The following is a 23,109-nucleotide window of genomic DNA, read 5'->3' as shown; positions in this document are numbered from 1 at the left end:
ATTCACTCAATCAGCAGTGTAGCAAACAAGGAAACTTTTGTTTTTTTAATCTATATTTTCGTAATATCAATAACCATTTAAAAATGTTATATATAGTATAGAATAGACAAAAATATTAATTAAAATAGGCTAAAAGAATACGTATACATGTCGCCTATTGACTCTGCCACGAAGTACGATATTACTTTAAATATAAGATTTTATTCATATATGTAATATTATATATGTGGTATTAGTATACTCTAAGTGACTTTTGCAGATAACTATAAACAAAAAGTCTTAAAAAAAATAATTCATTTTTAAAAACGCATAGTAACTTTTGATTCATCTAGGGAATTTTGAGCCAACCTGTATTTCGTCCATTTATTTAAAACTGTCAATGATAGAAAAATATGAAGTCGTCAAAAGTATACTTATTAATCAGTATTAGTGTTTTACTCGTTATAAATAGCGTTCATACGCATGTTGATTCCTTCGATGAAGAATTGTTCTTAAAACCTTTACCAAGCAGTCATGTTTATGCTTATTTTCAATTTACAACAATATGGAAATCCTTGAATACACCAAAGTCATGTATGTAGAGTTTTTAATAATTTTTCATAATTTGTATATTTTATTATTTAAAATTGTATTATTTAAAAAAGTGTTATAGAATGTGTGATTTTATAAAAATACGTAAAATGTATTTCAGTTCATCACTCACATTTATTTCCAAGAGGATTAGGTGAAATTATAGGACGTCATAAAATAGATGAATTACATATAACTTTGACCCAAGGTTTATGGAATTATCAAAAATGGGGATATCCTTTTTATGATGCTGGATCTGGAGCTGAGATATATGCTTGGTTTAATAAAGATGTCTCTAAGTAAATAGAATAATTTAGTTATTATAAGATTTACTTTGGCTGATAAGGTGTTATAATTATTTTATAAAATCATATTTTTTTCTGTTGCATAGTATCGATCAAGAATGGAAGGGACTCACTAATGCATTGTCAGGTTTACTTTGTGCTTCTTTAAATTTTATTGAGTCTGCCAATAGTATATCGCCAAAATTTACTTTTCGTCCTCGTGGTGTTGTTAAACAAACTCCAAATTCTACTTATTTGCGCTATTCTTCTTTACCACGAGAAATAGTTTGCACAGAAAATATAACACCATTTAAAAAATTATTACCATGTGATTCCAAGGTATGGTTTAAAATATATATGTAGTAGATATACTTAGTAACAAAACTATTACTGAATGATTTTATTTTTATAGAAAGGTCTAGCAACTTTATTAAATTCTGCATACATTCATAATACAAATTATCATTCTCTTGGTATACATTTCCGCTCTATATGTGGTAATATAGCTTGTACAGATACATTTTTAGAATTGCAACAGACGGTTTCATTAATATATGATAATGTAGTAGATACACAGGTGAGTTAACATAAATATAAAGATTTTAAAAGAAGATCAATTGTTACTATTTAGATTAGTTGTTATATTCGTTATTATAGGATTGGTCTATAAGAAAATTTTTTGGAATGGGAATTAAGGGATCATGTCCTCTTACAACAATAAGTAACATATATGTTGATATATCAAGTAATAAAACGCATCATGTTTATAAAATAATTCCTACACCCACGGTCAAACTTAAAAGCTTACGTGGAGGACAACAGAATAATATTGCTATATATGATATTAAATCGCATTCTATTGAAGGGATGTTTAATATTGCAGTTAAGCATAGTACAACAAAGACTGCAGTTGTTAATTATCCTTCTATTCTTTATGCAAATAGATATATTATAGGTATGTTTTTGTCCTACTCATGATTATTACAATGATTTATAATAGTTATATAGATAAGCATTATTTATAAAAAATTTTAAAGATTTTTTATTTAGAAATGTTAATTTTTATTATAATCTTTATTATGTGTCATAAAGTAAAGCTTGTATTCATTCTATATTTCATAGGATCTGGTCAACAAAAAGGTAGTTTAGTAACAAAGATACACAATAATCACTGGCAGGCACTTAATATTGTACTATTAGAAAACATTCCATGGTATTTATCAGTCTACTTGCACACAATTAAAATCACCTGTAATGAGGAAAATGTTATTCCATGTAAGACAATTTATAGCTGCTTTTATTTAATAATAATATTATTAAAATTTTATCATTATTTTCATATGCAATACAATTACTAAATACATTTTACTTTGACTTTTTTGTTCTTGTTTTAAAATATATATAATTAAAAATAATCTTGACTGGATTATAATATTTGTAATTATAAAAAAAAATTACAGTAGCACTTCATTACATGCCAGGAAAAGAAAGAATAAATCCATATTATTTAGAATTAATTTTACGCCTACCACCTCATTCAGTTACAAAGTTTTCTATAGAAATAGAATATTTATTTTTAAAATGGCAAGAATATCCACCTGATGCAAATCATGGATTTTATATGGGTCCAGCAATTATCACAGCACTACTACCAATTGCACGAAATTATACTGCTTTACCTCTTGATGGAAGTACTATAACATCAAGGTACATATATTTAATTATATTTCTGTATAATTCTCTCTCTTAATGAAATCATATATTATATATAACAAAATGTATTATTATTATGATTGAACAAATGCTTTTTTCAGCTTTAATGCCTCACGAGATAGTTATCTGGTGCAATTGAGAACAGAATCTTTACTCATCAGTCTTCCTACTCCTGATTTTAGTATGCCATATAATGTGATCTGTTTAGCATGCACAGCAGTTGCTCTAGCATTTGGTCCACTTCATAATATATGTACAAAACGATTAGTATTGAAACATATTGAAAAAGATTGGAAAGAGAAAATATTTTCTCTTTTTAAAGAAAAGATTTTTGGATTTAAAGAAAAACAGGAATAAAAATCATATTATTTGTTTTTATATGTACAAAATATATATTTAATGAAAATAAATAAAATATTGATAATTTGTTAAGCAGTCTTTATAATATAAAAATATTTATTGTAAAGTGTTATTTTTAATGAATAATTCTAAAGAGATTACCTTTCATTTTTTTACTAACATTTATTTATAATTTGTTTAATTTAAGATTATCGTTGCTCATTAAAACTTCATAAATAATGTATCCTTTATGCAAATAATTGCACAAAATTTATGCAATAAAATTGCAACTAGAAACAATAATAGCGCATGACGGGGAACGCCCTTAAACGTGCACGCAATAACATTGATTATAATGAAATAAGGAAAAAATAAAAACTATCATTATCAGGCGCTATTATCGCTCGTCATTCTACTTACATTTTTAATATTCACGTACACATAATAACACAACTATACTTTTGAATACAAACATACTTGTATATACAAGTAATTATAGTATAGCAGAAAAGAAATTAGCAATAATTTATTTGCATATCATTCCTAATTTCGGAAAAAGAAATTAATACTTCTTTCTTTTCTTTTCTTTTTTTTTTTAACTTTTTTCCAATATTACGTTATCTTTTTGTACAAACAGATAACAAAATTTCAAAATGATTAAAAAATTTTCATGATTCAAGATGATAAATACCACTTCTATTATGTACATTTGTAATATATCCCAGTGCTGTAAGTGATAATATACTTTTTAAACCAATCTTATAAAAAGTATTATGGAATCAATGTTGACATAATAAGGAGTATTTGTTTGTTATCATATTATTCATATGAAGGATAAACAATAAATATTGATAACAATAACGATGCATTTAAAATTAAAATATCCTATTTGTTGTGCTTCACGGTGCTGGTCTTAGTATTGGAGAAAGTTGAATACACGTGTCTAAAACACCACCAATGTGACATTTGTTTACGTGGTTTTCATTATCTTCGCTAAAAATATTTTGCATTAACCAATGATTTGTTGAATTTGCAGGATAAATGCAAGCTTTTGAACAAACTTTATTTGTTGATAGATTTGGTAACAAATTTTCTTTGAATAAAGAATTTATTGGGTCCCGAATCTCATCAGATGTATGTACGCTCGAAACTTCTTCTTCATCGGATGAGCAAAGATCAATAACCGTAATTGATTTCTGTGTTACTGAACATGGTATTACTTCTTTTATTTTGTCTTCATTGACAACCTTGTTTTCAGAATAATAATTAACAGATGTAATGGATGTTTTAAGTTGTGTTGTTGGCATAGATTCTTCTTCTATTATCATTGGTTCAAGTTCTGTTTTTTCTGATATTTTAGATTTTAACATCAAATTGGTTTCATATTGTTTTAATTTTGTTTTCGATGCCGGTCCAGCTTTTGTATATAATGGTTTTATAGCAGAACTTGGATGTTTAAGAGAATTTCGTTTGGATTCTTCTATTTGCTTTTGATGCAATCGCGTGAGAATAACATAAAAAGGTCGACAAGCAGCATATAGGATTTGTGAGTTTATATTTAACACTAGAGGAAGAAAAACTCAATAAAATCATATCATTTAAAAAATATAAATTTCATATTTTTCATACACTCACCTGGCTTGCCTCTTAAAGAATCAGAGAATTTATATTGATGTACATAATCATTAACTGGTTTATCTCGGTTAGATTTGTACGTTGTTAGCCATCTATCATGGTCATCTTCTTTATCTAACCATTTTGGTCTAAACGAACTTGTTATAGGCGGTGCAAGTACATGTCTTTCTATTCTTTCTAATCGTTCTTGCTGTGTTTCTTCAGTCATTGTCTTTGATTTTTTCGCTAATATTATACCAGCAGGTGAAGAAAATGGAATTGCTCGACATTTTGTTAAATTAATTGATCCTCTGACACGAGGTGAAGTCCTGGTTGCTATACACATATTAATTGTTTCACTTTTATTTGATTCAATTATTTTACATTCTTTTTCTCTCGAAGACAATTGAAAGTATTCCAAAAACTGATTTTGGCTTGATTCAGATTTTATGGTGGATAAGTCTGGCGTAGTTGAGCGAGAGCTGTTAGTTTCATGTTGCTCACAACAAGTCAGCTCATGTTCCTGAAATATTATAATAATAAGTATTCATGTATACTAAAGATTTGGCAAGATATTTCAACTAATAAATTATACAAATAACAAATTTTGTACCTTCATTTTTTCAAGTCCTATAAATTCAGCATCACAATTGTCACAAAGATATATATCATCACAAGGTGGTTGAACCATCATAAAAGATTGTGTTTGTTGTTTTGATTTATTTGTAAAATTGGATGTGATTCCATTATGAAAAAGTAATGTCTTCCTTGGACTGTCGTTCTTTTTATCATAATTCTATATTAAATATAAAAAAAAATCAACAATTAGTATCAATAAACAATCTCATTAAAAGATAATGGCAAAACATACATACCATATTCTCATTACGGAATGTTACTAACAGTTTTCCAGTACTTTTGTGATACAAACTAGTAGTAGAGTCCCAATTATTAACATATTCTAATTCTTCATGCGGATATTGAGCAAGATATGAACAAAAACGTAACAAATATTCACTTTTGTGATAAGTATAACATCTGAATACTAACTTTTTTAGATTTGCCATCCAATTCTAACAAAGCAAATGAATTAATGTCATATATAATTAAAATTGCAGTTATTGCTTATGGAAAATAATTTAATGTGTTCTTACTCACATCTGTTATCTTTTTAGGTCGTATTAAAGGATTAGAAAATTTTACTTCTTTAGGCCACCATTGTGGTTCGGTTATAATTTCATTAACATCATGTCCTAATGAACACTGAACCATAAATGTTATAAAATTTTCTAATTGTGTCTGTAATGTAAACAAAGTTTTTATATATAAAAGGATATTAAATTTTAATTCTATAACTACATTTATAAAAAATATTAATATACCAATGTTATTTTTTCCAAAGAAGTTGGATAACCATCAGCAAACAGAAGTGGTAGATTAGAAACCATAGAACTTTCTTCATGAGAATTTTCACAAACCAATTCTACATTTTCATTAGCAGCTGTCATCATGTTTTCATACAAATTATCAGGGAGACGGTTTTGAGGCAAACCTACCTCATACACATCTCCTTGCATGCTCGAGTACTTCATTTTACTCAAAGACTATTAACATTTTTTTTATTTCTAATAAATTTACTTCAGGAACGCTTGCTTAACTTTTTCAAAAACTATTGTCAGCTTCAATATTCTACACGAAAGAAAAAAAATATTTATTTTGTTATAACACGATATATACATATATTAAATTAAAAAATACAAATACATAATATGAAAACTAAATAAATAAATTGATAACAATAAATCCTTCCAACTCATTTTTTTGAAGTATATAAATAAATATGCATAAAAAATGAATGTAATAAACATAACAATAAATTAACATATTTTCAATAAAACAAATATCTTTACTACTAATAAAAACATTTGTATAAATAACCTATTTTATTTAGATTTTTTAGAAATATATATTCTAATGTAACTTTTTCATTGAAATACATTTAAAATCAGGTATTTATTTATTTTAAATAATAAAAAAAAAGAAAAAAAAAACATAATTTCCTAAAAGTAGAAATCGTATGCTACACAAAATGCCTTCATTGTATACCTTTTTAAGGCGTTCTTCGTGAACGAGGAGAGGGTTTAAAATGCGATGCTTAATAGTATTTAGATTTAACCCAATTGAAAAACATTCATTAGATATAATTTAATTTTGTTACACGTTTACACTTATCTGCACTTAATATCTTGATATACTTTTCATAATATAATTTTAAAAATAAAAATAATCAGCCACAACACAACTATGAAATATAGGGGTCGTAACAATGACTGTCAGGACCGCCAAGCTCTAATATAAAAGACTTCTGCAAATTTTAGTTCAGTCTATAGAAACCCAGGTGGTGCAATAATACATTAGTAGCTATATATCCACATACACATCACGTACTCATTTATACCATATATGTTATATTTTGTATAAGATAAGCTACATACACACACACGCGCGTGCATGCACGAATACCTATGATTATTATGTGTTAGTACACTTTAATAGCAGTTAAGATATGTAGTTTGAAATTAGTGTTGTTCTCTGCATAACTTTCGAAATATACTACCAGATAGCGTTTCGATCATTGTGTTTATACTATTAGCTATTTTTATTACTACTGTTTTAATGCATTAATCTGTTACAATAGAAATTAAACATAAACAATAAATATTTTTTACTCATTTTTTATATAAAAACTAACATGGATACTATTTTAACTTACTTGTATAAAAATAATATTTTTGAGACTAATATGAAATAAGATTATTATACATCAAGATTTCTTACCTAAACTTATGTTTAATTTATTCGTTTGTTGCGAATATTTGTTTATCTTTAAAATTAAATGAAAAATATAGTATCACACACACACACATATATATATTTAATTATATTAAATTATTTTAAAATATGTATAATACACAAATGAAAGTAAAGAATTGGATTGAACTGATCAAATCTGAAAAGTTACAGGATATAATAGAAGATGTTAGGGTAAGCTAAATTAAATTCACTTTTATGCTTGTATATTTTTTTTACATTATAAATTTAATAATTATTTATATATATGCTTCATAATAATTCACAATCTATGTTATATATTGTTTATAATAAGATTTCATATTTCACCATTTCTAATTTTATTGAAACAAATTTTTGTGAGCATGTAACAGTTTATACTTATAAAAATTTGATCTTTCAGACTAATAATTATTTTCAATCCAATGGAAATTTAAGTATGTCTAACAAAGATGCCTTTAAATTGCTTTTGTACTTGGCTCATACTGCAAGTAAATGTGATAAACAGAATTATGAAGTAGGTAAAAATATTGCTGAATTAACCATCTTGTTATGTTCTAATATATTAACAATCCCTGATAATGAGAGATTTATTTCAAGTTTATATCATATAACTCGTTGTTTATTGGTAATGCATTTATATAAAGAAGCTGAAAATGTATGTACATTTTTAATTCAAGAAAATTTTGATTGCTCTGGAGATAAATCCAATGAAACTTTTTTACAATTAATATATCTGTGGCATGATTCTGCAGATAAAATGTTTGTTATCTTGCAAGAACAACCACAGTACAAAAAAAATTATGATAAATTTAAAAACATTATAAACAATGAATTACGACTAACTAAAAAAGCTTATAGAAACAATGCAAGGTATGTTCTTATAAAACTAAATACATATCTGAAAAAAGTCATAGCAATTAAAAGTACATCAAATAGATATGTTGATGATTTTACTAAATACATATTATATCAAGAATATAAAAATATGTCAATAGATAAAAATGATAAATATCAAATTTATCATTTTATATTATGCATTATTAGTAAAATAATTTATGTAAAAATTGATAAAGATGATACAAAATATATAACACAAATTTTAGAAAATACATCTAAATATTTTGAGAATATGATAGATGAAGAATGTTGCCAAAGTTTCCTACATTTTAAGGCTACATGTATTACATTATTACAACCAGTTGAAAAATTAACAGAATCTACTTCTAAACATCTCAAGAATTTGACAAGTCAATATGATGAAATTGTAAAAAAATATGGATATGTAGATACAGTCATATTTACAACATCAACTTTTGTTGAAATATTTGAACATTTATTTATATATTGGGAGAGAGAATTAAAGTTAGGAAATAAGCAATTTCTTAATACTAATACTTTATATGAAACCATGAAGTTTATAGTTCAGATAAATACAATCTTAATGAATACAGTATTAGAAAAATGTACATGTACCAATGAATGTACTGTTAAAACAGATTTATATAATGCTATAGCATTGAAAGCTAAATGTATAATATTAGTCAGTAAACTGTCCACAAAAGATTTATCAGAAAATATTTGTGAACTTGCAAGCAATTTTATGAAAGAAAATATATATTCCCTGAGAGAAATGAAAGAAAATAAATGTAAACATTGGACAACCTTATGGTCTATGTGTGGAAGATTACTTTACAATATGGGAGCAACATCTGAATCTTTTTATGATGAAAGTTTATCCTTTATTTCATTATTATGTTCCAGTATTATTTATTTTGAAGGAATACATTGTGAAAGTTCATATTTAAAACTTTCAAATCCTATCTGTGTTGCTTTATATAGATTAAGTAATATTCATTATAACAAGGCCATGTATAGGGAAGCAATGACTGTATCAGCATTACATGGTTTACTAAGTTATAAGGACAAGAATTCAAAGGCATTTAAAATGTGGGCAAGTATTAAACATAAAATAATAAAAACTTCTCCAAATCTTATAAAAATGTCTATGATATCATGTTTGCAAGCTGATAAAAAAAATATAGAAGAAATTGGTTTCCATATTAATTTATCAAAGTATAATCTTATAGAATTGTGTTTAAGTGAAGCAAAAGGTTTAAAAACAGCAAAAATTAATCTATTTGAAGCCTTTGATTCTGTGTTAAATGAATTAAACATTTTAAAAGCTACCATTATACAACGTGCATGCGTCGTACAATTGCTGGGATATCATCTGATACATATACAAGAAAATTATACATCAGACAGGTTCAAAGAGACACTTTCTGAATTAGAATTATTAAAACAAAAATCTATCAATGTTTTATGTCTAAAAGCAAATTTAGAATTTTTTATATTTGTAAATGAATTGCATATTTCCAATGAACATACCCAGATAGAAATGAATAACACAAGATTTGCTTTGAATGCTCCAAAACTGTCAGATAATCAAGGGAATTATGTAGTACCAGCATATACCAAAATAAATATCAAAGAAGATCTACGTCTTATGCAATTTTTACAAAAATCATTAAAAACATGGGATGACATTGAACAAAATATTGTAAGTTTTTTATTGTATACTAATTATATTTGTAAAAAATAAATATATAAAATATGTTACATTATTATTATTAATATATTGATTTTTTAAAATTGATACAGACTGATGTAACTCAAAGCTGGGAACCATTATTGACATTACATATATTGATTATAGCTGCTGAGTATTCTAGATTATATCGTTTTGAAGAATGTGAATTAAAAGCATGGAATCTTGCAATTAAATTGGCAATTGAATTGAACAATAATGATGCATTCATTTATGGTATGTATTGCATAATTACTTAGTATCAAAAGCAAAATCAATCCAATATATACATATGATCTATATAATATCTATATAATATAATCTATATATATATATTATAATAAATATTATAATAATATATATATTATAATAAATATAAAAATATATAAATAAGTATTCCATCATAGTTACTGGTCGTAGCCTTTCTATACGTCAAATAAATTATAAATGGATTGCTCAGGCTAAGGAATATGCTGCTAATTTGAAAAATTCTGCTGATGAAATTAAAGCTCATACAATTGCCATATTTTGGATCAGTTTGGCAGATTTTTATTTTGAATGTGGCGATGTAAGTATATTTATTAAAATATGTAAATATGATATATAGGATAAAAGTAAAAATATATTTTTCTTTCATAGTGTACAGTAGCTAGAAAATTATTAGATGATGCTAGATCCTTGCCAGGAATTTCTTTCCAAAAAAATACTGCTATATACTTATACAGTTTAGATACAATCCTTCGTAATTGTCATTTTTATAAAAAAGATATGGAACAAGAGGAATATACTTCATATATTATTGAAAGTTTTTATTCCATGATATGTTTGACAGACACTTTGGTTGGAACAAAATGTAAGACTATTGTATAAAACGTACTTTTGTTTGTTTCCATATTTTTTTATTTTTATGTTTTATTTGTAGGGATGAATTCAGATAATTATCTTTTTAGTTATGACATATTATTTTCATCTAGTATTAATATGTCTATACAAATAAACAGTTTATTATCATTCAGAGAAATTACGGCACATTTAGTACAAAGATTAAAATCAGCACAAGCTTTAGGAGCAACCATACGTACCGCAGAAATATTAAAATCTCTTTGTTTTATTGATTTATCACGTTCACACTTGGATGATTGTGAAGTGAAACTTCAAGGCCTTGAACATATTTTAGACATTGAAACTATTAAGCTATCAATGAGTACTAAATTAAAACCAATAACATTAGATAGCTTAACAACATCGCCAAATCGTTTAATAGATCCTATAAGAGACACAATGCAAAATGATACTTCACCAATCTTGAGAAGAAAAATTTTTAATTCACCAGAGTTTTGCTTACATCATAATTGTACATGTACATTATGTCAACATGTACAATATCAACATTTAGTGTTTGCTAGTACACATATCAGAGCACAATTATATGCATCACAAAATAATGTTGCAGCTTCACTTGAACATTTTCATGGAGCCTTTCAAATGAAACAAAAGCTTTTTAAAGTAGAAAAACCTATGTTGCCAAAAAATACTTTGGAGGAAACCAATAATATAAAAAAGTTCTCTTGGCAAACTCGTTTATATATTACTGATTATATACTTTTACTTCTGCATTTTAGTTATTTCATAAAAACTTATATACCGTCACGAAAAAACGAAGCTTTAAACATCGCTTTATTAGCAGTTAATGTATGTGAGACACATAATATAGAAAGTCATCCAATATACGTATCCGCTAAAGAATTAGTATATAAATATCAGTTTGAGGAAATTATCACAGCCCATGATTATTCAAGTAAAGATTTTACATACAATATTTAATGATATACATTTAATAAGTGTATGTTAACTTCCTATATTAATGATAACTTTTGATTTTATGTGTTGCAGCATTTACAGTACCAAACACGTGTGATATTGACGTAAGTAAATTTACAGTTCAAGAAAAATTAAAACAGAAAATATGTGTCACACCTGTTAGTCATAATCATCTTAAGAATCCTGTACCTATTCGTCGCAATAAAACGCCACCATTGCTAAAATTGAAAAAAATCAACATAGATTTAAGCGAGGAAGAAAATGACAATTCTCCTTTTAATTTAGAAGATGAATGTGAAACACCAGTTTCTCATACTAAATCAGTAAGAAGAAAAATTTTCGAAGAAGAATATTTAGAAAATACTAATGTGCCAAATAAAAAAGATGAAATGAAAGACAAATCAGAGTCAGCTCTCGAAACATGTACAAATGCAGAAAAAAATGAGAATATATCCATAAAAAATATTATTACCAAGATTATCCCATTAGTGCCAGATATTTCAGATCATTTAAATAAAATTGCACATAATTTAGATATACCTGTAACGAATGAAGCTATAAAAAAATTATTTGAAATAGTAGATAATTTGGAAATAAATTCACGCGTACGACAAAGAAGATTACGCAGTAAAAGTGCATCGCATTCAAACGTATCATCTGATACAAAAATAAAGGATACAATTGCATTGTTTAAAAAAATAGTTATTGCGGAAGTTGCAACTAATGATGATATTTTAAATGCGAAACATACGATACCAACGATCGTTATTGATAATACGGAAACAGCTGCAATTCCTCATAAATCTAAGCAAATGAAAGATATGATTGCAAATAAAAAAAATCCAAACGAAACAGTCGTGTTAAATACTGAAAGTGACATATCTAATGTGAATAGATCTCAAACAAGAGTTACTAGAAGTACTAGATCTATGAAATCCACTACTGTTAATAAGACAAAAATTACCCCAATGAAGAAAAAATCTTCTATCAGATGAAACAAAAAGTACTTGTAGAGAAATTTTTACTAAAAAAATAAATTACATTAAAATCGAATTTTACACATGTTATCATATAAACCGAACTCGATAGTAACCATTAAAACAGTATAAATGTTAATTTTGTATTAACAAATAGAATAATATAATTATTTATTATAATTTTTATATGTTAGTTAATAAATATCTTTTTACTAACTTTTTTTTCAAAATATTTATTAAAATATTTCGCACATATATATGTACATCGTAAACAAAATATAAGCAACTTACAAATGATACATACCATAACAATTAATCATACTTAGAATATTCACTTTGAGTTACTTTTGTCATCTTCTTATTTTGTGCGAAAAATATTTTATAAATATTCACTAATCTCTTGTCCCAATTAATTAAATATTTTACAAGCCCACCTTAACGTCGTTTTAATAACATAAAATTTTATTTCATAAATTCTAAAGATCTTATTATTCCTACATATCACACAAATTTCTTTTATCATATAATATGACTCATACGAATAAATAAACTTCTTGTAATTAAGTAGATATCATAAAATCACTTATAATTAATAGAAATACTTTTCAATTTATTAAACTCGTTGTTCATGCAAAAAAATATTTGAAAAGTACATTTTTCTTAATTTGTCATATATTGTTTGGAATGTTACCATCAGAATCAATTTAAAAGAAACAAAGATGTTATAGAGAGAAAAAAAAAAGAATACTTTTATATATCCAAACGTTATATTATATAACAAATAGCGTTTGTAAATATACGCAAAGGTAATCGATTATGGTGTACAATATAAAATAAAAGTAACCTGTTTGTCAAAAATTCATCATTATATTTGAATATTAAACATTAATGATTTTTCGTATCATTAAGTACTTTAAAATATTTAAATCTATTTTTGATTGTTTTGATCATAATAAAGTATTACCTGATATTTTATTTTTGTTTTATAAAATTTTGTTTATAATAATAAATTATATCCTTTTACTGTTAATTTGTAAGTTTGTAAATAATAAAAAAACATGTAATATTTTGTACTTAATAATATTGAAAAATTGGAACTAAAATAGATAATTTCACGTTATGATTATACAAAAGAAATGAATATGTAAAATTAATTGCAGTATCATATTATAATAAGTATTTCTTAAGATCAAAAGTAGAGAAAATATTGTTAAGATATATAGTATACATACATTTTTTTTATATATGATACTAGTTAATATCTATTACAAAAATACATATGAAATAAAAAAAATTTTCTTGACTCTTTTTTATGAAGAACAATTTTATATAAAAAATAAATATAGTATGGACTTATAAAAAAGATGTAAAGCTTCACCTAAAATAATTATTCATATTTTCTCTATTTCAATAAATACTTGTAATAGGATAATGCAATTAACACGGCTAATCTTACATTTTTCAAGATGTTGCAAATTACTGTAATTGTGGTAACATTCATGTTACTATTTCACTTAAAACTTTATATTGACATAAATGATTAAACATTTCAACAATTATAAAAAAATATGATATATAGAATTTTTATCATGAACTTAATGGCAATCTTATAAAGAATACTAGAAAACTTCAAAGAATTTGGTATTATAAGATTACAAATTCCATACATATATATACACACACATACATGCAAACATACATGCGTGTGATATACACATATAGGTGTATATACATATATATTACACATCGTGTGTATGTATGCGTGTGTATGACAAGTATATATTTTACTTATAATGATATGTAATTATTGATCATAGCAAATAATTTAATTTTTCTTTATAAACATGAACAAACTGCTTGGTTGGAATTATAAGAAATGTATTTTAATAATAAATGTATTAATAAATCAATGTGCTAAGACCAATTTATACAATTTATAAGTAGTATTACTACAGACAATAGGATAACAGCTTATAAGATATAATAGGATGGCAGTTTATAAAGCAAGATACAGAAATTTATCCTTAATCAATAAAGTAATCAATAAGTGTTTCTTAAATGAAAAAGAAGTATGAATCATATTTCACAACCTTGTAATTATAATCATAACACACAAAAAAGAAAAAAAAAACAAAAAAGAAAGAAACTAAATCATTGTGACAATGAAAAGTCATGACCTGTAGTATAATCATTACAAAGAGATAAAATCAAATAAAAATTATTTCACTATACTATTAACTAAGCAATAGTGCCTGTAGTAATGCTTTTATTTATCTTTTTTGTTGCTATACAAACAACGTTAATGAACATTATGTAATAGCAGGTAATCACAGTCTACAAATGGTTATAATTTAAAGTAGGATGTATAAACTGATCGTCTTTTTCTACTTTTATATCTAAAACTTTAGCAGTTTCTTCTTGGGTTTTAGCTAATTCCATTAAAGCTAAAGCACCAAGCCATTTTTTATTGTCTTCTGGTAATGGTAATTTAGTTACACTATCTTCTTGTTTTATAACTACTTTAACATCTTTTTTACTTGCATCAATTAAAGCTGGTTTTGAATTGACTTCTTTCACAGTAAGATTACTACCAGAGCTTCCAGCTAACATCAGAACTGTTGGTCTTGTTTCATTTTGTATATTGTAAGAGCTTACTAGAGTATCTTCCAAGGATATTTCATTGCGAATGATTTTTGTGTTTAATGGAGATCTCTGAACCAATATCGTATCAGATGCATCACTGTTACCACCTACATCCCAATATTCAGTAGTTACTTCAGTATTTATATTTCTTATTTCTTGAACGATAGTGGTTTCAAGAGGTTTTAGATTAGATTGCAGAGAAGTATTACTATCCTGCAAAGAATCCCAAATCGTTTCTGTCGCCGTGTCTATTACATTTGTAACTTCTTTTATTTCCTGTGGTATTATTATTTTGGCAGATTCTTTACAAGTTTGTATATTCCAATCTGCTTTGTTGGAGTTATAAGAAACAGTGTTATGTTCTGTATCTAATTTTTTCAGTGTTGTTTCATTTGATGCAGCTGAGTAAGAAGTATCCGATATACTCCATTGTAAATTAGAGCATGGAGTTGATAGTTCATATGTATTGGGTTTGTCATTAGTTTTACAAGTTGTTGACACGCTATTAACTTTAGCATCCCAATTTAATGGCTTTGCTAATTGCTGTTCCAAGCAAGCTTCTCTTAACCATCGTTTTTTTGGTTGAAGTCTATCCAATGGGCGCCTTAATGGAGAAATAGCTAGTTTTAAAGTAGACAGATCTTCGTCCTCTGACGTTTGTAAAACGGTGCATGCTTCTGTTGGATCTTCATCTTGACTTTCTTCTTGACTGTCCTGACTCTCTCCACAATAAAATCTCTGATTTTGTAACTTACAATTTAAATTCTCCTGTTCACCAGCTGCATCCATCATTAAACCTTTTCTTGATTTAACTCTCTTATGATTTTCTGCCGTACTTTTCCACGTTTTCTTCTTACGTTCGTTCTTTCCAGTTGGCGTTCTATCTTCTCTTTCTCTAGACATTTTATAACGTTCTAACCATCGTGTTACATCATGAGATAATTCGGTGTTTTCCGAAACAGGTTTCAATACAAAATCATCAGATCTAGTTAAAGTAGCATAAGGATGTTCAGGACAATGCCTATTTGCATGCGTAAATCTCATTTCACATCCAGGTTCAGTACATAAAAATGGTTTCTCTCCTGTATGTAAACGTTGATGAGTCTTTAACTGTCCTGATTGAGTAAATGCTTTTGTACAGCCAGGATAATCACATGGATATGGACGTTCCCCTGCAAAATGAAAACAATTTTTATTTTTTTATACTTATAATTCTGTTAATGCAAACGATATAGAAGACACTTTAAATAATCATGTAAAATATAGACAATAGATCATAAACATTTTATTTTCAAAAAAAAAAAAAAAAAAAAAAAAAAAAAAAAAAAAATATGTACATCGTATTAAGAACAATAGCCAGCTATTTGGAAAAAAAAAAAAGAAAAAAGAAAAAAAAAAGAAAGAAAAAAGAAAAAACACGGCAAAAGATCATATACTTGAACAGATGAGAAAAATTTTATTACGTTAAAATGTTACATAAATCATTGTATTAAAAAGTTTCATTCGCTTTTCATAATCGTACGTTCAAAATAAAATAAACATTTTCTTTCAGTTCCGCGTACTAACAAAGAAGATAAGCATCATACTTTGTTTTGAGATACATAATCGTACACGTGCCATCGAATTAAGGGAAGCGTATATACGTGCAACGATATGAACGTTTAATACTCTTCAAAGAACGATTATAATTCTGTGCTTTGTGAACATAACATTTATGATGCATTTTGCAAGAAAGTTGCTATTTTCGCCCTTCTCCATCGCCATAGAGAATAAAAAGTGGAAGAAAGAGAGAGAGAGAGAGGGAGGGGGGAGAAGGACGAAAGAGAGATAGAGAGAGATAGAGAGAGAGAGAAAGACTCTCAACGGATTTAAAGCGCGCATGATGGCGTTTGGCGGGACGCGTGACCACGCGCTGCGCGTAACCGTCGCGCCAATATTTCGTACGAACGCTATAAAAACGCGCGACGCTATTGGAAATTCACCAATCGCAATTGAAGAAACGAAAAGTATAAATTATCGAGGCGTGAGGGAAATATGATTTTCTTTCAGAAGGATATTAAGGGAGATAAATGAAAAGGGAACGGAAGGGAAGAAAAATAAGAACGTACCCGTGTGCGTGCGTAAATGTGCTTGTAAACTCTTTTCTCGTGGAAAAACACGACTGCAATAGCTACATTTAATGCTACTGGGCGATGTGCTTCCTTGCTTCATAAGATTTGAAAGAGCATCCGCTCTCGGTCTACCACGTCGATGACTCTCAGATACCCCAGAACGAGATCTGGAACCGGCTCTGGCTGGGACCACGTTGTTTTCCCTATACTCCGGTGACGAGCATGAGCTACCCGGGCTGAGATTAACGTTCCTTGCTTCTTCGCTCCAATTCCAAGGGTAAAGCATCGTGTCACTCATCGGTGGACTGCAGGGTAACGCTTCCGCCAAGGATCGCGATTCACGTTCTGGCGTATGCAATTCCATTCCACCCTCTTTTTTCCACTTCACTTAGCACTCTTCTCCTTTCTCACGAGTCGCGACCACACGAAGCAGGAATTACGATGTTATACTTGCGCGACCTCTTCACCGCCGTTCACCGCGTGTCGCGTGCAACTATTAAACCGCCAAAATACAACTGTAATGGATGATGCCGCGACGCTACCTATGGGTGATCGTATAGCTGCACACGCATACGCTCGCGCGCCTTCTCTCCCTGTACAGTCGAAAACAAAAGTACCGTCTTTTTACTTCTCGATTGTTCGATTCAAATTAAAACTTTTCTTACTCAACATTCAGAAATTGAATTGTAAAACTTGGAAACGTTTTCTGGTTCTAATGACACTTTCAGATTAAGTGTTTGCGATTAATTAACAAAGAACGATTAATTAATTCGATAATATCGAATCACAGCGACGACATGTGCTTTCTTTCAGTGATCTTTCTTTAATAAATGGCTAAGCTGTTACATATCCGGCGATCGACCAATCGCCTCTCTTCTCGATAATTCGTGGCCTCTGATTCGCCGTAACGAGGATTTGAAAATATCCAATCACGTTCTTCGATTTAAAGCTTTCTGATTGGCAGGTTAAAGATAAATCGATCAATGAACGGTAGGCAAGTAAGCGAGAAGACTAGTTCCGTCAATCCTGATTGGTCAATTCTAAATCTTCCTTCCTCCCTATTTTATATTTCAAAATAAATTTCTTGAGATATAATACTTATATAATAATATTTTGCTCCGAAGATATTGAAACGATTTTTCCATTCCGATCTAAATATTTTATTCAGTTTTGTGTAAAATTATTTTAACACGGAACGATATTATCTCGTAAACTAACATATACAAATCATACCAAATACGGCAAACGGAAGTACAGCTATCGAGTAGAATGCGAAGTAAATTGATACTTTATTATTAATTTTACAATGGTTAATACAATGGATTTCGCTTTTTTATTCTTTTTCTTTTATAATATATCGCGATAAACGTTACGCATTCCTCTTATATACAAAAACTTAAAAGTTAAAGTCGTCTTCTTCAAGGAGCACACATATGAAATTTCCCGCGTTTCTGACGCGCTTCTATCTGCATTATTAATTTTTATTAAAAATAGCGAAATATCATTTGAATGAAAAGTCTCGATAATTATAAAGAAATTTTTCCGAAAGCATACGATTAAAAATATTGTGAAACTATTTTCATCGGTATTAACCAGATTCATGAAAAACATGCCAATTTCTTCAAATACAACAACTATAAAAAGAACTGTACTTTATTAAGTAGAGCCGGTATTTTGATAATTCTATAAGACTAAAATTAAAAACTCATTTTTCGGCGATATTTTTCAATAGGAAATTACTTAAAATGATTATTATTGAAAATGTTGGTGGGGAAGTGGCGCGCTGGGTGCAAGACAATTATGCGGTCCCTCCCCGAACGCAGACCTCGTGGTGAACTATCTTCAACACGGCCATATTGAAATATTGAATGTCTCTGTTACACAAGGGCTCAAGAGTAGCCGTGAAATTTTCGAATAATCCTCGACGAAGAGAGGATAAGAAGCATTATGGAAAATCAATACAGCATTACTGTAACAAATAAGTTTGGAAATGCTTCTGCCTGGGATGAGTCAGAGGATCCCCAACTATACTTGCAAAAGTTGCAAGAAGCTAAGAAAAAAGACAAGGTTTCGGAAAAGGAAAATAAGAGTAAGCAGTCCGATACACAAAAGTCTACTGGTAATAAGACGCAAAAAAATCGTGTGATAAAAGATGCTCAGCAGCAAGTATCGAAAGTCCAGGATGTAAAGAAAGATCAAGGTTAGTTCATTTCTTAACCATCTCTAGCCTCGTGCGCGGTATTATGGCCGCCGGTTTCGTGCTCCTCGTGGCCCCATGTGGTTTTCATATATATTTCTGCTTATGATTGTTTTCTCGTAATTTTTTGACTAGATTTACTTTTATATTACTTTTAATTAAGAATTTTCATTATTTTTCTGTTGATTGTAACTTTAGTGTATGTAATATCATATGTAATATAATAGTACTATTTCTACCTACATTTTTAACATTTGCAATGACTCACATAATCATATTACTAAGGATAAATATATATATCGTTTGAACAAGAGACATAGCAAAAGTTCATACGTTATTTTATTTTTGATTTTTTCTTTTTTTCGTACAGTGTTTAACGAAATAGATATTTCATTACATGTACATTTTATATACAAAGTATAACTCTTGCAAATATTCTAAATTACAAATTTATTTTGAAAAAACATTCTATTTATACGTCTTGTTATAATTTTTTCTTCGGTAGTAATTATTATCACTTTTGTTCCATGTTTCAATGATGTTGATTAAATTTGATATTGAAAAAAATGATGTATTGCGTCTGTATGTTTAGGTGAGAAGAAGTTATCTCAACCGAGGATAACTGGCGGAGATCGCAGTGTAAAGTTCTCCGGAGAGTCTAGAGAAGAGCGCAACAACAGACGTAATCGCGAAGATGGAGAAAGAACAGTTCGTAACCAAGGAGAGATCAGACGTGGACCCAGCGGGTTAGTTCATTGAATGCATACGTCAAATGTTTGAAATATATGAAATGTTCTTTCTCATTATAATTTCTTTATATTATCAGAAATAAGAGAGAAAAATAATTGTAAAATATTTTGCTTACGAAGAGATATATATCATTTATTTCATACTATTTTTAGGGAGGGTCGTGAAACACGCGAATTTCGAAATTCTAACGAGAATCAACGCGGTGATTATAACGAGCGCAGAGGACGCGGAGGTATGCGTGGAATGGGTCGAGGCCGTGGAGGATCACGTGGAGGTAGAGGTGGCTATGATAATCGTGGAAAACGCGAGTTTGATCGCCAATCAGGATCCGATAAAACGTTCGTATCAATATAAACGCATTTACTGTTCGACAGAATGATGTTCTTTCATTTTGATTAATCATCATATATCTTTTTTTTGTATCTACAGTGGCATTAAGCCAATTGATAAAAAAGATGGTGCTGGCAGCCATAACTGGGGAACCCATAATGATGAAATAGAGTAAGTGAATCTATCTGAAAACATTAAAATGAAAAATATTGTGGCGAGAGATGATTTAATTTATTGATTTTATCAGGGAAAGTTTGAATCAAGAGAACCAAGATTGGACAAATGACAAACCTGAAGCAGAAGTTACTCCGGCACCGACCGAGACTAAAGAAGGAGGAGAAACACCAGCGGATACTTCCACCGAAGAGAAACCTCAAGAAGAAGAGTCACGTGAGTTGACTTTGGATGAATGGAAACGCCGACAAAATACAAGGGCAAAGCCTCAGTATAACTTGCGCAAAGCTGGTGAGGGCGAAGATTTATCCCGTTGGAAGAAAATGTATGCTCTTGAACGGAAGAAAGAAGGTTCTGATGAAGAAGAAGAGGCAGAAGAGGAATTCGATGCAGCTGCGGAATTTCCTCAACGTGCTGGAAGGCAAAAACGTGTTTTAGGCATTGAAATCCAATTTAGCGATTCTCGACGTGGTTCTGGTGGACGTGGACGAGGAGGACGTGGTGGACGCGGCGAACGCGCCAACGGGCGTGGATTCGGAAATCGCGGTGCACCTAGAGACAACGATTCTCGTGGTTCTGCCGTAAGTATATATTGCAATTTTATAAACATGTTTTTTGCTTCGACGGTAACACGTTGTCCTAAACAATATATTAAATCTTATTAATCGCGAATGAATCCTCAACAGTTGCAGACATCACAGAATGAACAAAGGTCACCACGTGGTCGCCAAAACGCTCCGAAAGTAGATGATGAAAACGACTTCCCTTCATTGGGATAAACAGCTTCGTCTAACGATTACACAGTATCCCACCACCACCATCACCATCAGTACTTTTACAACCGATAAAATTACTATTATTACTACGAATATTATTATCAACCGTCTTGCATCAGTGACAATATTATTAACGCGTCATACAGTACACCTTTTGCAGAATGAGATACGTAACTTCAATAAAACTTAGCGCCCAAAAGCGCTGCTTCATATTGACACACTATTCGTGCGAAGCTTATGTGGGTACGAAAGAGTCAAGTATGATTCTTAGTACTTCTATGAAGATTGACCCTATATAATTGTGAAATATAAAACATAAGTGGCAATATGAGATCAGCGAAGCAGCATATCTGAATGAACTTGTTAATAATTGTGAACTTGCTGAAAGAAAATAGGGAAGAGGTCAAAGAAATTTTTCATAAAGACCCGAGAAAGAAATACAAAGTCAAATGCGATATTCATTTTACATAAGTTAAAAAACAACTTAAAGACTCTAAATATATATGTGTATATATATATGTGTGCGTGCGTATATATATATTTGTATATATATATATATGTACATACATATATATTACCCTGAATGGAAAGAAAATTTTATCAAGAACGTATGGAAAAAAAAGCGAGGTAACAAAAATTTTAATTTTAATGTCGCATTGAGGGCCTAAGAAGGCTGGATGCAGCACCGATACGTATATAAAACCACATATGTACGATAACCGTGTAGCTATAAATTTTAAACACCCTTTCAGTTTTATAATTTTTATACGGTGTTTGGAAAAAGCCTTCCTGATCGCAGTTGGCAAGCGACATTGCTTACCGCGCGTAAAACTTAAGACTCCTAAAGCGTGTGTTTCTATGTAATAAATAATTCTGATACTAAAATATTTACTTAGCTAAAATAAGTTTGGCTTATAGAAAGACATATAGACACTTTCCCTTCAGATGTAACCAATCTGAACTTAACGTTTAAGTGAATATTAGATACACCGATACACAGCTTTACAAATGTATAACAAATTTAATGAAATAGGAGTGATTAACGGCAGTGTAAGGGACGGCAGAATGAATCTGATAATCTGGTACGTGTTATACTTATCCGTCGCGACCGTCATACTCTTAATTATAAATTGCTATATTAGTTATTTACTACACTTGTTATACGTTAAAATAATACAGCCAAAAATTCACACCCCTCTCTCTCTCCACAATAAAAAATCCGTTACGAAGCTATTTGAAGCTTAGGTATATGTGTAAATAACATGATATTTACAATAATAAATTGTGACAAGATCAGTCCATTTCATTCGGCCCTTAATCGACAATAATGTATTAATGGTGAACAAAGGAGAATATCGAATATTCGGTTT

At 28.9% G+C, this 23,109-nt stretch overlaps 5 protein-coding genes across 6 annotated transcripts; 3 read left to right on the top strand and 2 right to left on the bottom strand.

The window, feature by feature from the left end:
• The first annotated feature begins 344 nt into the window (after positions 1-344).
• LOC127069388 (GPI transamidase component PIG-T) lies at positions 345-2,999 on the top strand. The gene is made up of 8 exons (XM_051006354.1): positions 345-573; positions 692-869; positions 962-1,193; positions 1,267-1,431; positions 1,512-1,809; positions 1,977-2,129; positions 2,315-2,561; positions 2,669-2,999. The coding sequence occupies exons 1-8, from the start codon at positions 393-395 to the stop codon at positions 2,922-2,924; spliced, it is 1,710 nt and encodes a 569-aa protein (XP_050862311.1). The 5' UTR covers positions 345-392; the 3' UTR covers positions 2,925-2,999.
• On the bottom strand, positions 1,253-6,880 carry LOC127069384 (uncharacterized). The gene is made up of 7 exons (XM_051006349.1): positions 6,627-6,880; positions 5,903-6,209; positions 5,679-5,819; positions 5,396-5,593; positions 5,134-5,316; positions 4,542-5,043; positions 1,253-4,470 (listed from the first exon to the last, which is right to left on the bottom strand). The coding sequence occupies exons 2-7, from the start codon at positions 6,110-6,112 to the stop codon at positions 3,806-3,808; spliced, it is 1,899 nt and encodes a 632-aa protein (XP_050862306.1). The 5' UTR covers positions 6,113-6,209; positions 6,627-6,880; the 3' UTR covers positions 1,253-3,805.
• Positions 6,881-7,086: 206 nt separating this feature from the next.
• On the top strand, positions 7,087-14,691 carry LOC127069381 (uncharacterized). The gene is made up of 7 exons (XM_051006346.1): positions 7,087-7,565; positions 7,774-9,933; positions 10,035-10,197; positions 10,368-10,528; positions 10,600-10,813; positions 10,883-11,758; positions 11,854-14,691. Exons 1-7 carry the CDS (start codon positions 7,482-7,484, stop codon positions 12,774-12,776), a joined length of 4,581 nt encoding a protein of 1,526 aa, XP_050862303.1. The 5' UTR covers positions 7,087-7,481; the 3' UTR covers positions 12,777-14,691.
• A 316-nt stretch (positions 14,692-15,007) lies between these two features.
• Positions 15,008-18,311, bottom strand: LOC127069385 (transcriptional activator GLI3-like). Of its 2 annotated transcripts, none has more exons than XM_051006350.1 (2): positions 17,510-18,311; positions 15,008-16,573 (listed from the first exon to the last, which is right to left on the bottom strand). In XM_051006350.1, the coding sequence occupies exons 1-2, from the start codon at positions 17,874-17,876 to the stop codon at positions 15,093-15,095; spliced, it is 1,848 nt and encodes a 615-aa protein (XP_050862307.1). In that variant the 5' UTR covers positions 17,877-18,311; the 3' UTR covers positions 15,008-15,092. The 2 variants fall into 2 exon arrangements, with proteins under 2 accessions (XP_050862307.1, XP_050862308.1); XM_051006351.1 differs by lacking the exon at positions 17,510-18,311 and adding an exon at positions 16,988-17,474.
• Positions 18,312-19,321: 1,010 nt separating this feature from the next.
• Positions 19,322-23,035, top strand: LOC127069393 (plasminogen activator inhibitor 1 RNA-binding protein). Its single transcript, XM_051006367.1, has 6 exons — positions 19,322-19,712; positions 20,302-20,455; positions 20,612-20,797; positions 20,889-20,960; positions 21,037-21,544; positions 21,650-23,035. The coding sequence occupies exons 1-6, from the start codon at positions 19,460-19,462 to the stop codon at positions 21,740-21,742; spliced, it is 1,266 nt and encodes a 421-aa protein (XP_050862324.1). The 5' UTR covers positions 19,322-19,459; the 3' UTR covers positions 21,743-23,035.
• The last annotated feature ends 74 nt before the right edge of the window (positions 23,036-23,109 follow it).

Source organism: Vespula vulgaris, chromosome 15 (assembly GCF_905475345.1).
Source record: "Vespula vulgaris chromosome 15, iyVesVulg1.1, whole genome shotgun sequence".
NCBI classification, from domain to species: Eukaryota; Metazoa; Arthropoda; class Insecta; order Hymenoptera; family Vespidae; genus Vespula; species Vespula vulgaris.
Note: the sequence above shows the minus strand (reverse complement) of the source record. Positions and strands in the feature narration are given on the sequence as shown.

Excerpts from the sequence above, each read along its gene's own strand:
- LOC127069385 (XM_051006350.1), bottom strand. The coding sequence starts at position 17,876 with ATGGAATTGCATACGCCAGAACGTGAATCGCGATCCTTGGCGGAAGCG. Across the intron at positions 16,574-17,509 it reads ACATTTACGCACGCACACGG|GGGAACGTCCATATCCATGT; the intron begins GTACGTTCTTAT and ends TTCATTTTGCAG.
- LOC127069393 (XM_051006367.1), top strand. The coding sequence starts at position 19,460 with ATGGAAAATCAATACAGCATTACTGTAACAAATAAGTTTGGAAATGCT. Across the intron at positions 20,456-20,611 it reads ATCAGACGTGGACCCAGCGG|GGAGGGTCGTGAAACACGCG; the intron begins GTTAGTTCATTG and ends TACTATTTTTAG. Across the intron at positions 20,798-20,888 it reads CAATCAGGATCCGATAAAAC|TGGCATTAAGCCAATTGATA; the intron begins GTTCGTATCAAT and ends TTGTATCTACAG.
- LOC127069388 (XM_051006354.1), top strand. The coding sequence starts at position 393 with ATGAAGTCGTCAAAAGTATACTTATTAATCAGTATTAGTGTTTTACTC. Across the intron at positions 1,432-1,511 it reads ATAATGTAGTAGATACACAG|GATTGGTCTATAAGAAAATT; the intron begins GTGAGTTAACAT and ends TCGTTATTATAG. Across the intron at positions 1,810-1,976 it reads TGCAAATAGATATATTATAG|GATCTGGTCAACAAAAAGGT; the intron begins GTATGTTTTTGT and ends TATATTTCATAG.
- LOC127069381 (XM_051006346.1), top strand. The coding sequence starts at position 7,482 with ATGTATAATACACAAATGAAAGTAAAGAATTGGATTGAACTGATCAAA. Across the intron at positions 10,198-10,367 it reads TAATGATGCATTCATTTATG|TTACTGGTCGTAGCCTTTCT; the intron begins GTATGTATTGCA and ends ATTCCATCATAG. Across the intron at positions 10,529-10,599 it reads TTTATTTTGAATGTGGCGAT|TGTACAGTAGCTAGAAAATT; the intron begins GTAAGTATATTT and ends TTTCTTTCATAG.
- LOC127069384 (XM_051006349.1), bottom strand. The coding sequence starts at position 6,112 with ATGAAGTACTCGAGCATGCAAGGAGATGTGTATGAGGTAGGTTTGCCT. Across the intron at positions 5,594-5,678 it reads GACCTAAAAAGATAACAGAT|AATTGGATGGCAAATCTAAA; the intron begins GTGAGTAAGAAC and ends TTGCTTTGTTAG. Across the intron at positions 5,317-5,395 it reads CATTCCGTAATGAGAATATG|AATTATGATAAAAAGAACGA; the intron begins GTATGTATGTTT and ends TATTTAATATAG.